Source organism: Oncorhynchus tshawytscha, linkage group LG12, assembly GCF_018296145.1.
Source record: "Oncorhynchus tshawytscha isolate Ot180627B linkage group LG12, Otsh_v2.0, whole genome shotgun sequence".
In the NCBI taxonomy this organism is placed as follows: Eukaryota; Metazoa; Chordata; class Actinopteri; order Salmoniformes; family Salmonidae; genus Oncorhynchus; species Oncorhynchus tshawytscha.
This window is the reverse complement of record NC_056440.1, coordinates 4,976,220-4,991,598: the sequence shown is the minus strand read 5'-3', so window position 1 is coordinate 4,991,598 and position 15,379 is coordinate 4,976,220. Positions and strand designations below refer to the sequence as shown.

The 15,379-nt window shown below is 42.5% G+C and overlaps 1 protein-coding gene across 2 annotated transcripts in view; it reads left to right on the top strand.

Moving 5' to 3' along the window:
- Positions 1-15,071, top strand: part of arl15a (ADP-ribosylation factor-like 15a) — a 348,055-nt gene extending 332,984 nt beyond the window's left edge. For both annotated transcript variants that reach the window (XM_042331231.1, XM_042331230.1), the window contains exon 5: positions 14,395-15,071. In XM_042331231.1, the coding sequence (XP_042187165.1) occupies positions 14,395-14,550 (156 nt within the window). In that variant the 3' untranslated portion in view covers positions 14,551-15,071. The remainder of the gene's footprint in view (positions 1-14,394) is intronic.
- The last annotated feature ends 308 nt before the right edge of the window (positions 15,072-15,379 follow it).

Here is a 15,379-nt window from a genome sequence, read left to right as displayed (position 1 = left end):
AGAATAGGTATTGTATCCCAAGAAGTTTTCCTGATGGACCTCTTCAGCTAGCTGGGAGATGGGCCTAGCATAGGCTAGCTACAACTAATTGATGCTTGCTTCGGGACAGAGATGTTAGCCAGGAGTGGCCACTTGGATAGCAGCTAGCTAGCTGCGATGATCCAGGTGAAGAGGTTCAGAGCTTGCGGTAGGAATCTGGAGAAAAATAAGTCCGATATCCTCTGGTTTGAATCGCGCTGTGCAGATTGGCAAGAGTTGACCGGGCTAAAGGTTAGCTGATAACCGCTAGCAATGGCTAGCTGACTACTCGCTAGTAGCTAGTTAGCTGGCTAGTTTCTGTTGGGGGTTCCGGTTCTAAAGTAAAGAAAATAGCAGATCCATACCACATTGGGTGAGGCAGGTTGCAGGAGAGTATGTTGAAGTTGAGGTTAAGAAAAAAAAAGGTTTTAAATATGTGCGAAGAAAAAAGATTATATACACGGGACACGACAAGACGAAGACAAAGACTCCTGACTGCTACGCCATCTACGCCATCTTAGATTTATGTTAATGGGGATCTAACATGGCCGCCATATAATGGTATAGTGTAATGTATATGTATACCTCATTGTCTCAACTCTCTCTACTGTGTACTGTATACTGTATAGGGCTCCAGCAGCCTGGAGATACCAGTCCCTCTGCTCTGCTCTCTGCAAACTGCAGCAAGTATTGTTGTCAGAGTCTTTCAATCTCCAGCATCAATAAGTAGACAAAATAGAAGCCTCTGTATAAGTAAAGACAGAAAGGTCAAGCTCCTTACTGGCCAAATGGGAACCTTTTCATAAACATATTTTAGATGCATTTCAACATCTCTCTCCTCTGCATCTCTCTCTCTCTCCTCTGTCTCAAGGCCCCTCTTCATTGCTCACTCTCTCTCCTCTTCCTCTCTCTCCTCTGCATCTCTCTCTTTCCCCTCTGTCTCTCTGCCCTTCTCTCTCCCTCCTCTGCATCTCTCTCCTCTGTCTCTCTGCCCCTCTCCTCTCCTCTTCATCTCTCTCCTCTGTCTAGCTGCCCCTCTCTCTTCATCTCTCTCCTCTGTCTAGCTGCCCCTCTCTCTTCATCTCTCCCTTTCTCCTCTCTCTGCCCTTCTCTCTCCCTCCTCTGCATCTCTCTCTTTCTCCTCTGTCTAGCTGCCCCTCTCTCTCAATCTCTCCCTTGTCTCTCTGCCCCTTTCCCCTCTCTCCCTGTCCCTCTCTCTCCTCTTCATCTCTCCCTTGCTCCTCTGTCTAGCTGCCCCTCTCTCTTCATCTCTCCCTTTCTCCCCTGTCTCTCTGCCCTTCTCTCTCTCCATCTCTCTCCTCTCCTATATGGAAAGTCCATTATCGCGGCCTGAGGACTTAAGTACTGTAGCGTTGTTCCACGCCTCCAAACTGTTCGCAGCAGCTAGTGTCCCTGTGCCGTCAGTTAGCGATTTATGATGCTGATCTGGCCAGCACTCTGTTGACTAGCTTTGAGGAGAGGAACGGAACAGTCTACAGACCAGAGAATCACTTTGAACCTGCACAGAGCTGGGGATTTGGGGAGCTCCGCACTCCCTTCAACGTTCCTCTCTCACTCCTCTTTCCCCCTCTGAGGCTGAGCATGACAGTAAATCTGAGATCTATAGACCGGGGCGGTGGTTTGAGGTCTGAGGTTTGTGTGGGGGGAGGGTGGCTCTGAAGTCTTCATTTGTTGGATGGCACAGGTTCTGATTTTTCACCTAGTCGGCTCAGGGGATTCGAACCAGCGACCTTTCGGATACTGGCCCAACTCTCTTAACAGCTAGGCTACCTGACTCCCCTTTAAATATACAGTACCAGTCAGAAGTTTGGACACACCTACTCATTCAATGGTTTTTCTTAATTTTTTATTATGTTCTACATTATAGAATAACAGTGAAATCAAAACTATGAAATAACACATATGGAATAATGTAGTAACCAAACAAGTGTTAAACAAATTATTTGATTATTCAAAGTAGCCACCTTTTGCCTTGATGACAGCTTTGCAAACTCTTGGCATTCTCTCAACCAGCTTCATGAGGTAGTCACCTGGAATGAAACCAGCTTTGCACTATAGGGTGCATTTTGGGGTACACACATTATCTTCTGGGACCTCTGTTGGAAGTCCCTCTCTCAGGGACCTCTAGGCCTCTCATACCCCCCTTGCTGTTATAGCAGCAAAAGGGGGGGGACCAACTCCATATTAATGCCCATGATTTTGGAATGAGATGTTCGACGAGCAGGTGTCCACATACTTCTGGTTATGCAGTGTACCTATTATAGATAGGGTAAGTGCTCCTCTCATTACCCTGGGGCCACTTTACAGGCAACTGGTATGTTCCATATCCTGGCAGACAGGGCTAGCGGGACTCTGATATTTGAGGAGATAACTTTCCCTTGTTACCTTAAAGCCTTAATGCTTCCTTCCAGTGGGAGCGGGGTGGGACGGGATGCCCCTCCACCCCTTTCCACCGAACCCTGACCCCCGCTCCCTCTCTCTCTGTTGTCAGTGCAGTGAAGGGTGGCGTGTAATAACCTCAAATGGGATATGGGGTTATGTGGTTGTGTGGGGGTCATAAGACGGTGCTAAGAGAGAGAGAGAGAGAGAGAGAACACGTGTTTATTTATACAGGCTGGTCTCAATAAGATCACAAGACATACACTCAACTCCCAGAATAAAGGAAACATGAGCAAATGAGGGATACAAAGTATATTTAAAGCAGCTGCTTCCACACAGGTGTGGTCCCTGAGTTAATTAAGCAATTAACATCCCATCATGCTTAGGGTCCTGTATAAAAATGCTAGGCAGGCCATTATTTTGGCTACCATGGCTATACCCCTGTGTGATTACAATGCCCCCCCCCATCCACAGGACACGAGTGGTCACTGAGTGGTTTGATGAGAATGAAAACGATGTAAACCATATGCCATGGCCGTCTCAGTCACCAGATCTCAACCCAGTTGAACACTAATGGGAGATTCTGGAGCGGTGTCTGAGACAGAGTTTCCATCATTATCGAGAAAACACCAAAACAATGATGACATTTCTCGAATAGAGTTCCAGACACCATAAGGTGCATTGAAGCTGTTCTGATTGGTGGAGGCCCAACGCCCTATTAATCCACTTTATGTTGGTGTTTCCCGTACTTTGTCACCGTATCGAGTTACCGTAGTTACCGTAGTTACCGGTATCTGACTAGTAAATGCACCTTTCCTGTGGCCGGTTTCTCCCTAGTTGGTCACAGGTCAGTTCCTGCGTTACTCAACAGCGAGTAGTTCTCTCATTTTCTTTCTTCTTCTTCCCCGGCTACAAATGATCTGCCTGAAAGATTATGGGGGAAAAAACTGGAGGAAAGAGAGGCGCCTTGTTGTAATGAGTTGATTGAATAGAGCCGTTGCTGTTCTGGAGTCTAGTTTTAATGTTAGCCTGGAGGCGGGTGGGCGGTAGTGTTGGCGTAGTGTAGTGTGTGTGTGTGTAGTCAAAATCAAAATACTATAAAATAAAAATTGCTCTTGACTCTCTCGACCAATCAGAATGACGCAAATGTTTAAGGCAGAGATAAACAAATCAAATCAAATCACATTTTATTTGTCACATCCACATGGTTAGCAGATGTTAATGCGAGTGTAGTGAAATGCTTGTGCTTCTAGTTCCGACAATGCAGTAATAACCAACAAGTAATCTAGCTAACAATTCCAAAACTAAGGACAAGGTGCTTTTCTCCATAATTTGCCAGTGACAGCAACAACAAACAAAGTCTGATTTTCACCGTGATAAAAAAGATTATGTTGCAGAAAGGTTTTCTGATGAGTGTTTTACATCTGTGATCTGTGTCAGGTCTTGTGGAAACTCTGTTTGGTGCATGCGTGGAATTGCTATTTGAAGTGGGGACAACAGTATACCACTGTCAGGGCAGCCGTGAGGGCTGAATGCACAGCAGCAGTAGGTCAATGCACCAGTATTAAAAACTAGTTTCAAAAGTTTGTTGTTTTATTAAATTAAGTCTGTCAAATTTCATAGTATATCCTTGTAGGTAAAAATGTCACAAGGATAGCTGAATTTAATTTTAGACAAATATTTTTCAATTTTAAATTAGGCCTATCCAAAAATGTAACTCTCACTCAAATAATTCGGACATCCGGATATTCGATTAACTGTGCCCATCTCTAGTGTAGGTGTGTGTGTATGTGACTACGAGAGGCCAACAAACGCTGCTTTTAGGAGTGTTTCATCATATTTTGACTGACATCAAGGGCAACGTTTTCTTCACCCACTTTCACAATGTTTACATCTTATTGCCGAAACAGGAAGAGATTGTTTGCATTTTTTTTTATATTATTGAATTTACTAAGGATGTTTTTGTCAGACACTGTGAACCTGAAGGCTGGTTTAAAGTGCCAGACTCGACAGAGACATGTACCTTCTAACAGAAACTGAGAGTTGACAGCTCAGGTCATTGAATCTGTTTCTTTATGATAGTGGTCTGAATCTGTTTCTTTACGATAGTGGTCTGAATCTGTTTCTTTACAATAGTGGTCTGAATCTGTTTCTTTACGATAGTGGTCTGAATCTGTTTCTTTACGATAGTGATCTGAATCTGTTTCTTTACGATAGTGATCTGAATCTGTTTCTTTACGATAGTGATCTGAATCTGTTTCTTTACGATAGTGATCTGAATCTGTTTCTTTACAATAGTGATCTGAATCTGTTTCTTTACAATAGTGATCTGAATCTGTTTCTTTACGATAGTGATCTGAATCTGTTTCTTCACGATAGTGATCTGAATCTGTTTCTTTACGATAGTGATCTGAATCTGTTTCTTTACGATAGTGATCTGAATCTGTTTCTTTACGATAGTGATCTGAATCTGTTTCTTTACGATAGTGATCTGAATCTGTTTCTTTACGATAGTGATCTGAATCTGTTTCTTTACGATAGTGATCTGAATCTGTTTCTTTACAATAGTGATCTGAATCTGTTTCTTTACGATAGTGATCTGAATCTGTTTCTTTACAATAGTGATCTGAATCTGTTTCTTTACGATAGTGATCTGAATCTGTTTCTTTACGATAGTGATCTGAATCTGTTTCTTTACGATAGTGATCTGAATCTGTTTCTTTACGATAGTGATATGAATCTGTTTCTTTACGATAGTGATATGAATCTGTTTCTTTACGATAGTGATATGAATCTGTTTCTTTACGATAGTGATCTGCTTCAGGAATATATCTGATATTGGCAACACTAGTCTTCCATCTGGCTCTGCTTTTAACCTCCTGATAGAATGAGTCCCTGTTTAACAACTCACTTTTATTTCCCAAAACATTCACAGTACACAGCGCAGCAGAGTTCAACCGGAGCCTCCAAATCTGTGTGTGTGAGTGTGTGAGTGTGTGTATGCCAGCGCACGTGTGTGTGTGTGTGTGTGTGTGTGTGTGTGTGTGTGTGTGCACCAGCCTCTGTGTACACAATTTTTATGGGAACGATAACTTATGGGAAAGATCCCTGGCATGGCCTGTTGACCCTGCAGCTGGCAGAGTGTGCCTAGCTCTCTGTCTACCATACTGAGAATGAACCTGAACTTCCACACACCACGGGAGGCTGGTGGCACCTTAATTTCGGAGGACGGCTCATAGTAATCGCTGGAACGGAATAAATGGAATGTTATTGAACTCATACCATTCCATTCCAGCCATTACTATGAGCTGCCTTCCCTTCACCAGCCTCCTGTGGCACGTACACACACACACACACACGTGAATGAGACTCAGATGAGGGCACACGTCTTGCTGCTCCACTTTTTTCTTTTTTTGCCCTTAATTATTACTTTGTTAACTCAGAATGTAATGTCCTTACTGACAAACACTGTATCCTGAATGTATCTGAGCGGACACCAGATTGCGTACCAGAGAGAATACTATAGACATCGAGACAGTTGATGTTTTTGACATTTTTGATAAACAGGCCAAGATAGACATTGACCTATAACAGTTAGGATCAGCTTGATCTCCCCTTTTAAATAATGGACACACCGTGGCTGCCTTCCAAGCAATGGGAACCTCCTCAGAGAGACAGGTTATTAAAGGTCAGAGATAGGGCTTGGTGATGATAGGGGCAGCAACCTTAAAGAAGAAAGGGTCTAAACCATCTGACCCAGATATTTTTTTTAGGGTCAAGTTTAAGGACTTATTTTAGCACATCAGACTCAGTGAGAAGCGGGGCAGTGGGAAATAGAGGGAGGAGCATCATTAGAATAGAGGGAGGAGCATCATTAGAAAGGGGTTAGGAGATGAGGAAGTGTTGGACGGACAAGGAGGCATGGCTGAGTCAAATATGAATCCTGACTTAATGAAGTGGGTGATTAAAGAGCTCAGCCAATGAACTTCTTGTCAGTTTTTTAATTTTAATTGTCTTTATTTTACCTTTATTTAACTAGCCAAGTCAGTTAAGAACAAATTCTTATTTTCAATGATGGCCTAGGAACAGTGGGTTAACTGCCTGTTCAGGGGCAGAACGGCAGATTTGTACCTTGTCGGCTCGGGGGTTTGAACTTGCAACCTTCCGGTTGCTAGTCCACCGCTCTAACCACTAGGCTACCCTGCCGCCCCAGTAATGACCACATCATCAACATAAAGGGACATGGACGGAGGGTTAATTCTCCATGTCATTCACTGTTTTTCCAGAACCTCTCAAAACTGACTTTAATGGTCAAAATTGTCCTTTTTACACTTTGTAGTCAATTTTGACACTAGAATGAATGTTTCTGACCCCACATAGGCTGTTTTAAGGGTCAGTTGACCTTCAATTAGAACAAGCTACAACTTCAGGGGGAAAAAAAATCAAATATAAAGATGAAATAATCTGAATAAGGAGCTGTCACCTGCTACGAAACCAAACTCTAGAACTAGAACGATCCCAGAAACACCTACTCTTTATACCACAGCAACAAATTAAAAGTTCTCCAATTACGGTCTAACCATTGTTTTTTGTAACAGTGTGGAGGTCTGGACGGGATATAGCTCCTCCAGTTGTCACAGCTGACAGCCTCTGAGCTAAAGCTTTAGGTTTCAGGAAGCTGTTCTGTTCAGGTCGTCTGGAGCTAAACAGCTTTACTGTCAGGGGTCAGGTGAGCCACTGAACACTCCTTTAGGTGGTGGTCGGACAGGTAAAAGGTGTCTGTTTTGTTCTGATTCGACTTCTATTTCCCCCCCTTGAATGTTGGCAAACAGTTACATTTCATCAGCATACTTCCTTGAGTGCACTTTGCTCAGAGATTCCTACGCAGGCTCGGTTTTCAAAGGCTGAATTTGAAACGCTGACAACTCGACGGTGGTACGACAACACACAGGTGTTAATAAGGAAAGTGTGTTTTTTTTTAAAGGCGGGAATAACAATGATCACGGTGGCTGTGTTCTCACCGTTGGCGGCCAGTCACGTCATCCCTTGGCTTTCCTGTACAGGACGTCCTGTTTAAGGAACACCTTGGCAGGAGGCAACATGTCTTAAGGCCAAATGAATGAACCATGCAACAAAAAAAAGAGGCTAACGCAATGCAAGAGTGGCCGTCCCTAAAGTACATCTTTATTGTTCTGTAACAATTTACATGACATGCAATTGTATGTTGTTCATAAAGCACTTCTAAACATGACATAAAGAGCATTATTAAAGCGTAATAATAGTTAGAATAATAGTAATAGTAATAAAAAGTTATTTTTTTATGTTTTCGGAGCATTTTGTTAATGTTTTTTTTTCAGCCTGTACTGCACAACGAGGATGAGGAAATGAATGGCTGGTTGCGGTAAATTTTGTTTAAAAAAAAAAAACAAGTGAAATTGCAACAACAACTAAAAGTGTCTGGACCCTTCTATAAAATGTCATTTAAAACAAAAATAGAGATTTGGTTGTGAGAAAGCAAACTTCTCCGTTAAGTAACTTTCTCCCCTCTGTCGTTAAGCTAAGCCGAGCCACGGTAATCCGAGCCACATTCTAGTCATATTTGTGACCTGTTTCAGGAAACTAGGCGTATGTCGCAAGTCTTGACTTCACAGGAGAGCCAATTAAACGTTTAAAAAATATATATGTTTTTATCAAAATGCGATTTTGGCCAGAAATGCCTTCTGGAACATGTGAGCTTTAATGTGCCTTAATAACAAACTTGTATGCTACCTGTAAATATAAATAAAATGGTTAAATTATTTGGTTTAGACACAGAAAAAGTCAGCAACCTTCCCACTAGCCATGATTGGCTGAGATAATGAGTGGGCTGGACATGCCAAGTTCGGAGTTCGGATTGGTCTGCCATATAGAAGGCTTCTGTCTACTTGAGTTGGTCAGCATGTGTTGCATGATAGCTGAAGAGATGGAGAAAACACCTGTCTGGATTACATCTTCAAACTAAGGACAACCTTGGTATGGCATCCATGACATGATGATGTATGCGGGTAAGATAGCTACATATTCAGATATTACACGTTTCTAATTTTGACAGAAAGTGGTTACATATTAAGCTAAAGTGTACTGTTAGCTAGCTAGCTAACGTTAGCTGGCTGGCTCCCTAGCTAACATTATGTGTATGACGTTATTATTCGTATCCCAGAACCTTTTACTTTGCTAGTTAGAGCCTAATGTTAGCTAGCTAACATTGAACCTGGTTGGTTAGCTCCCAGCAGATTCATGCAGGATAGTAACGACATGATTTGGCACTATGTTCATTGTTGTTTAACTAGCTAGCTACATGTCTTAAGCTAAAGTGTACAACACTCGTTGAATATGGCCGGTGACAGTAAATGTCGGCAAAAAAGCGTAATGTAATTGTTGCCAGCAGTGTTGGTTGGGCTGTTTTCATGTTATCCAGAGGTAAACAAATCATCAGCCAGAGCATCAAGTGTGCACTCTGAACGCTCTGAGAGAGAAACGAGATGGGTGGGGCTAAAGCTTAAGAGGGTGTGAACGATGCTGATTGGGTGTAGACAAAGAAGAGCTCTCCAGTAGCTCTCTAAGGCATTTTCTAAAAAGTAGCAGTACAACAAAATATTCTTGTTCCTCAAAAATGGCCAAATCAAATCATGTCACATACACATGGTTAGCAGATGTTAATGCGAGTGTAGCGAAATGCTTGTGCTTCTAGTTCCGACAATGCAGTAATAACGAACAAGTAATCTAACTAACAATTCCAAAAAAACTACTGTCTTATACACAGTGTAAGGGGATAAAGAATATGTACATAAGGAATATGAATGAGTGATGGTACAGAGCAGCATAGGCAAGATACAGTAGATGGTATCGAGTACAGTATATACATATGAGATGAGTATGTAAACAAAGTGGCATAGTTAAAGTGCCATTTTGTAGCTCTAGGTGTCTACTTTTATCCACTGTTAAAAAAAAAAACTAAATTTCAAATGTTTCTACATAAGACCATATCCAGGTCGTGAGTCACATTTTTGTTCAGTGTACATACATTAATCAAAGGGCAGTACAGATTCACAGAATAGAGCCAATGTCAAAGCTAAACAAATAATTTTCTACCTTCAGCCGTGCTTCTACTAAAACTACAGATCTAACTGGGTGATCAAGAAATCATGGTATGTATGTACGTTGCTAGGTCTTAGCAGGTGAATGGTTCATTTTCTAATGATTATGCTAGCTATCTATCTATGGCTCCATACAGAATCATGCTAGATATCTATCTATCTATGGCTCCATACAGAATCATGCTAGCTATCTATGTATCTATGGCTCCATACAGAATCAAGCTAGCTAGCTATCTATCTATGGCTCCATACAGAATCAAGCTAGCTAGCTATCTATATATGGCTCCATACAGAATCAAGCTAGTTGGCTATCTATCTATGGCTCCATACAGAATCAAGCTAGTTGGCTATCTATCTATGGCTCCATACAGAATCAAGCTAGCTAGCTATCTATATATGGCTCCATACAGAATCAAGCTAGTTAGCTATCTATCTATGGCTCCATACATAATCAAGCTAGCTAGTGTACTATTTCTTATACAGGTGACCAAACTATTGTTAATACAGGGCTACAACTCAAAGTAAAGCTTATGGGGTCCCCTACAGGATCGCTCCCGCATTACACTAATTGCCAAAACCAGCGCACACACACATAATCTCCTTTATAGCTGAACATGGTGTGCCCGATTCTTGACGGACAGACAACTGAGCCAATGGCGGAAGACTACAGACTACACCCCAGCTGAACCAATCCAAAGATCCGATCTTCCAGAATCAACCTACTTTCTGTTCTATATATAAGTGGTGTATTGATTGTAACGGCCTCTTTGCCTGCAGTTCCGTACGAACCAGCGGAGGAGCCGTAATTACGCTGTTCTAGATATCTTCACTCTGAATAAACTGTCGCTTGTCATACAATTTACCACCTTGTCTGAATCGATCCTTGACCGACTCGCCCGTCTACATATCTAATTTCTAACACTAGCTATCTATATGGCTCCATACAGAATCAAGCTAGCTAGCTATCTATCTATGGCTCCATACAGAATCAAGCTAGCTAGCTATCTATATATGGCTCCATACAGAATCAAGCTAGTTGGCTATCTATCTATGGCTCCATACAGAATCAAGCTAGCTAGCTATCTATCTATGGCTCCATACAGAATCAAGCTAGCTTAAAATAGCTTGCTAAATAACTTTACCTAATCTATTGCAGTACTACAAATGATGTCCACAACGCATCAATTAGACACATCCAATTTGTGTTTACAACTACAAATCTATTTTGCACGCTCAAATCATTGTTAATGATTCACCTTCATAGATGACACGTCATCTGTTACTCCCCAGCCATAGTGTAACAACTGTCATACTGCAGTGATCGTTATCTTAACCCTAAGGACACACTGCCATATTTGGTCTGTCTGTCTGTCTCTGTGTGTGTGTGTATGTCTGTGTGTGTATGTGCGTGTGTGAGTAGAGGGCCTTTGCTACAGACAACCCGCAGACAGACAGACAGACAGGCAGGGCTGGTGGGGAGGTTAGAGCTGGGAGGGCCGGACCAGGGCTGGTGGGGAGGTTAGAGCTGGGAGGGCCGGGCCAGGGCTGGTGGGGAGGTTAGAGCTGGGAGGGCCGGGCCAGGGCTGGTGGGGAGGTTAGAGCTGGGAGGGCTTGGAGTCTGGAGACTGATTTATTCACAGTGGGTCCGCTCGGCTTTCCACCCAGGCCCCGGGCCAGCCTGTCAGCCAGGCTGAGGAGATCAGAGGAGAGGAGACTTCATTTGTTGTTAAACTAACGTTCTACTTGGACAGACTTGTCAACTCAGAGGACACAGACATAGACACAGACATAGACACAGACATAGACACAGACATAAACACAGACATGGACACATACTACCACTGACTTGGCTGGGTAGCAGGCAGACAGGCAGATAGACAGGCAGGCAGATCGACAGAGACAGGCAGACAGAGGCAGAGAGGGTGGCAGACGGAGGCAGAGAGGAAGGCAGACAGAGGTAGGCAGACACAGCAGGTAGACAGACACTTGTTAAAAATTGACATGTTTGCTGTGTAATGATCCTGTTTCTCTTATTGTGAAAATCTTTCATCACAGTGATGCGTCTATGTGATGAATGCTGGTTTTCCAGAAATCGTGGTTGAAAGATTATTGAAATTAGGAGGGAAATACGGAAATTCTCCTACCGGGATTTCTGGAAAACCTGGGAATTTTTGGAAAGTTACAAACATTTTGCAACCTTTGTGCTGTATGTAATTTCCTCTTTAGTATATCAGCTGCTGAACATAGCCCTGGTCTATGTCCTAACCAGGGAGGAACAGCATTGACCAGAACCCTGATTGTGTGATGCTGGTCTATGTCCTAACCAGGGAGGAACAGCGTTGATCAGGACATCTCATTTGATTGAAATAGATACACTTTGATATCTCAGCTGTTTGTTTTAACAAATACAGAAGTGATAAGGAGAGCGGACGGCTTCTCCAATCTATTTTGCATAACTTTTACTTATACAGGTTTGTCTCACTGAGATAAACAAATCTTCTGGAAGAGAGACGCTGTTCAAAATAGCAGCAGTGGGCAGGAAGTGAGGAAATCTTTGTTGAGGCTGTCGTGGATGCTTTGAAGGTTGTGGCTAGATGGTATACAGCTACAGACAGGAGTGAATTTTCATAGCAGGTTAGGACAGCATTTTAGGTAACCCTAACCCTTTTCCTAACCTTAACCTTTTACTACAGTGAGCTAAATCAGGGTCACACACATTGTTTCTTGGTAGTCTTAAAACAAATCAACTTTGAAACAAAAGTAAACACCTCACACACATGGTAATGGGCTTAAAAATGGGTAATGGACTTGTACCATGTCAGATATAGAGTGGACATGTAGTACATGTTGAGTTAGCATCCCAATTTGACACTTTATATACTTCACAGAAGATTAAAATATAAAAACTGTTTGACATAGGATCACAGGATTTTCGGCAGCTCTTTTGAAATAATGTAAAAAAACAATTATGAAATTATGAAAAATATTAACATTCCACCCATGAGGCCACTAGAGGGCGATTTGACCATTTGACTGAAGGAAACGGGGAGTAACCCAATTCTCCTGAACACTGTCCTAACCTTAGCCTCATTAACCCACATTCTCCTAACCTGCTGCGTAAGTTCTCCTAACCTGCTGCGTAAATTCTCCTAACCTGCTGCGTAAGTTCTCCTAACCTGCTGCGTAAATTCTCCCAACCTGCTGCGTAAGTTCTCCTAACATGCTGCGTAAATTCTCCTAACCTGCTGCGTAAGTTCTCCTAACCTGCTGCGCTAAGTTCTCCTAACCTGCTGCGTAAGTTCTCCTAACCTGCGTAAATAAATTCTCCTAACCTGCTGCGTAAGTTCTCCTAACCTGCTGCGTAAGTTCTCCTAACCTGCTGCGTAAATAACCTGCTGCGTAAGTTCTCCTAACCTGCTGCGTAAACCTGCTGCGTAAGTTCTCCTAACCTGTTCTCCCAACCTGCTGCGTAAGTTCCTGCTGCGTAAGTTCTCCTAACCTGCTGCGTAAGTTCTCCTAACCTGCTGCGTAAGTTCTCCTAACCTGCTGCGTAAGTTCTCCTAACCTGCTGCGTAAATTCTCCTAACCTGCTGCGTAAGTTCTCCTAACCTGCTGCGTAAGTTCTCCTAACCTGCTGCGTAAGTTCTCCTAACCTGCTGCGTAAGTTCTCCTAACCTGCTGCGTAAATTCTTCCAACCTGCTGCGTAAGTTCTCCTAACCTGCTGCGTAAGTTCTCCTAACCTGCTGCGTAAGTTCTCCTAACCTGCTGCGTAAGTTCTCCTAACCTGCTATGAAAAGTAATTTCCGTCCATAGCTGTATAGCATCTAGTCAAAACCATGTTTGAATGGCCATGCTTTAAGTAACACGTTATGTCCACAACATGGTCACAACTAAACTATAAGTTGTCAGAGAATACAAGTTTTTTGTTGTTGTTGCTGTTTGCTTGTTATTTGAATCTATATCAGCAACACCTGTGGTAATATTGTTCTATTCATGTCTCATCAAGGAACATTTCCCTCAGTAGATTGAGGAGATAGGCTGAAGCGGTAGCTATTAGGTACAGTGGGGCAAAAAAAGTATTTAGACAGCCACCAATTGTGCAAGTTCTCCCACTTAAGAAGATGAGAGAGGCCTGTAATTTTCATCATAGGTAACACTTCAACTATGACAGACAAAATGAGAAAAAAAAATCCAGAAAATCACATCGTAGGATTTTTTATGAATATATTTGCAAATTATGGTGGAAAATAAGGATTTGGTCACCTACAAACAAGCAAGATTTCTGGCTCTCACAGACCTGTAAACTGGTAGTGGGCGAACTTGCACAATTGGTGGCTGACTAAATACTCTGTGGAACCTTTTGTCACAATGAAAGGTGTTTTATTGCATCCATGTCAGGTAATTGCCTCAATAGTAAGAGGCAGCATAGGGGACAGATAAGAGAGCTAGCTAGCAGATTCCAGTGGGCATCATTCATTACGTTACAAAACACAAAACATCCACATCTACTAATAATGCAACTTCTCGTGTATTCAGAAGGTCCAAGCATTGCGCCTCTCCCCCCCCCCCTCCTCCTCCTCCTCCTCCTCCTCACCCCCAAACACACACACGCACACACACACATACATATGATACTGATAATCAAATGTTACCAACAGCCAAGCCCACGCCAACAATCCGCATTACTAGTTTTCCCAGAGATCAGACTGACATATTTTCTTGGGGAAGCCGGTGTCGTGACTTTGCGGCTGCTAAGCTTCTTTTTTTTAGGCAGGACTTAAGCTGTTTGTGTTGACTTTGGTTTAATGCCCCCCCCCTCCCCCCCATTCTGTCTTCCAGATAAAGAAATACTTCGAGCTGGAGCCTTTAGCCAGGGGGAAGCGTTGGATCCTGGAGGGCAGTACGACAAACAACATGGTGGCCGTGAAGGAGAACTTTATCCAGCTAATCAGACTACTGGAGGACACGGACACAGGGCTACCTGCAAGGATATGATGCTAATGCTACATTAGACACAGGGCTACCCGCAAGGATATGATGCTAATGCTACATTAGACACAGGGCTACCTGCAAGGATATGATGCTAATGCTACATTAGAAACAGGGCTACCCGCAAGGATATGATGCTAATGCTACATTAGCATCTTATAACAAAGGACATCATAGCTTACAATTCTAGGGAGAGAGAACGTTTTTGTAATGTTACCCATAATGTTCCCATAATTTTTGAATGTCCAGTTTTCCGTTAGTTAGGGGAACATTCTATGTTAGCAAAGAAAAACTTCTGAGAACCTTTTTAGCATGGTGTTAAAGTTAGGAGAATATTCCCTTAATGTCAAGCAGAACTTATCTAGAACGTGGTTACAACGTTCTCAGAATATAGAACATTAATGTTCTAGACACGTTTTGTAGGACGTTGCAAGAATATTCCCGTGTACAGTTTTCTGAGGGTTAGGAAACTTGCTTCTACACCTGCATTGCTTGCTGTTTGGGGTTTTAGGCTGGGTTTCTGTACAGCACTTTGTGACATCAGCTGATGTACGAAGGGCTATATAAATACATTTGATTTGATTTGATTTAGGAGAACATTCATGCAACGTTCCCATGAAACTTGTCTAGAACATTTATAATCTTAAGTTCTGAGAACATGGTAACCAAGGGAATGGTCTCTTGGAAACATTCCTTGCGCATCACGGGAACATTCCTATGAAAATGTTAGTTTATGAACAAATGAGACTCTAAAGGGAACATTCTCTAAAGTTGTGGGAACATTTGTTGTTAGCTGGCATGGCGATAATGATACTAATATTGATGCTACGTTAGC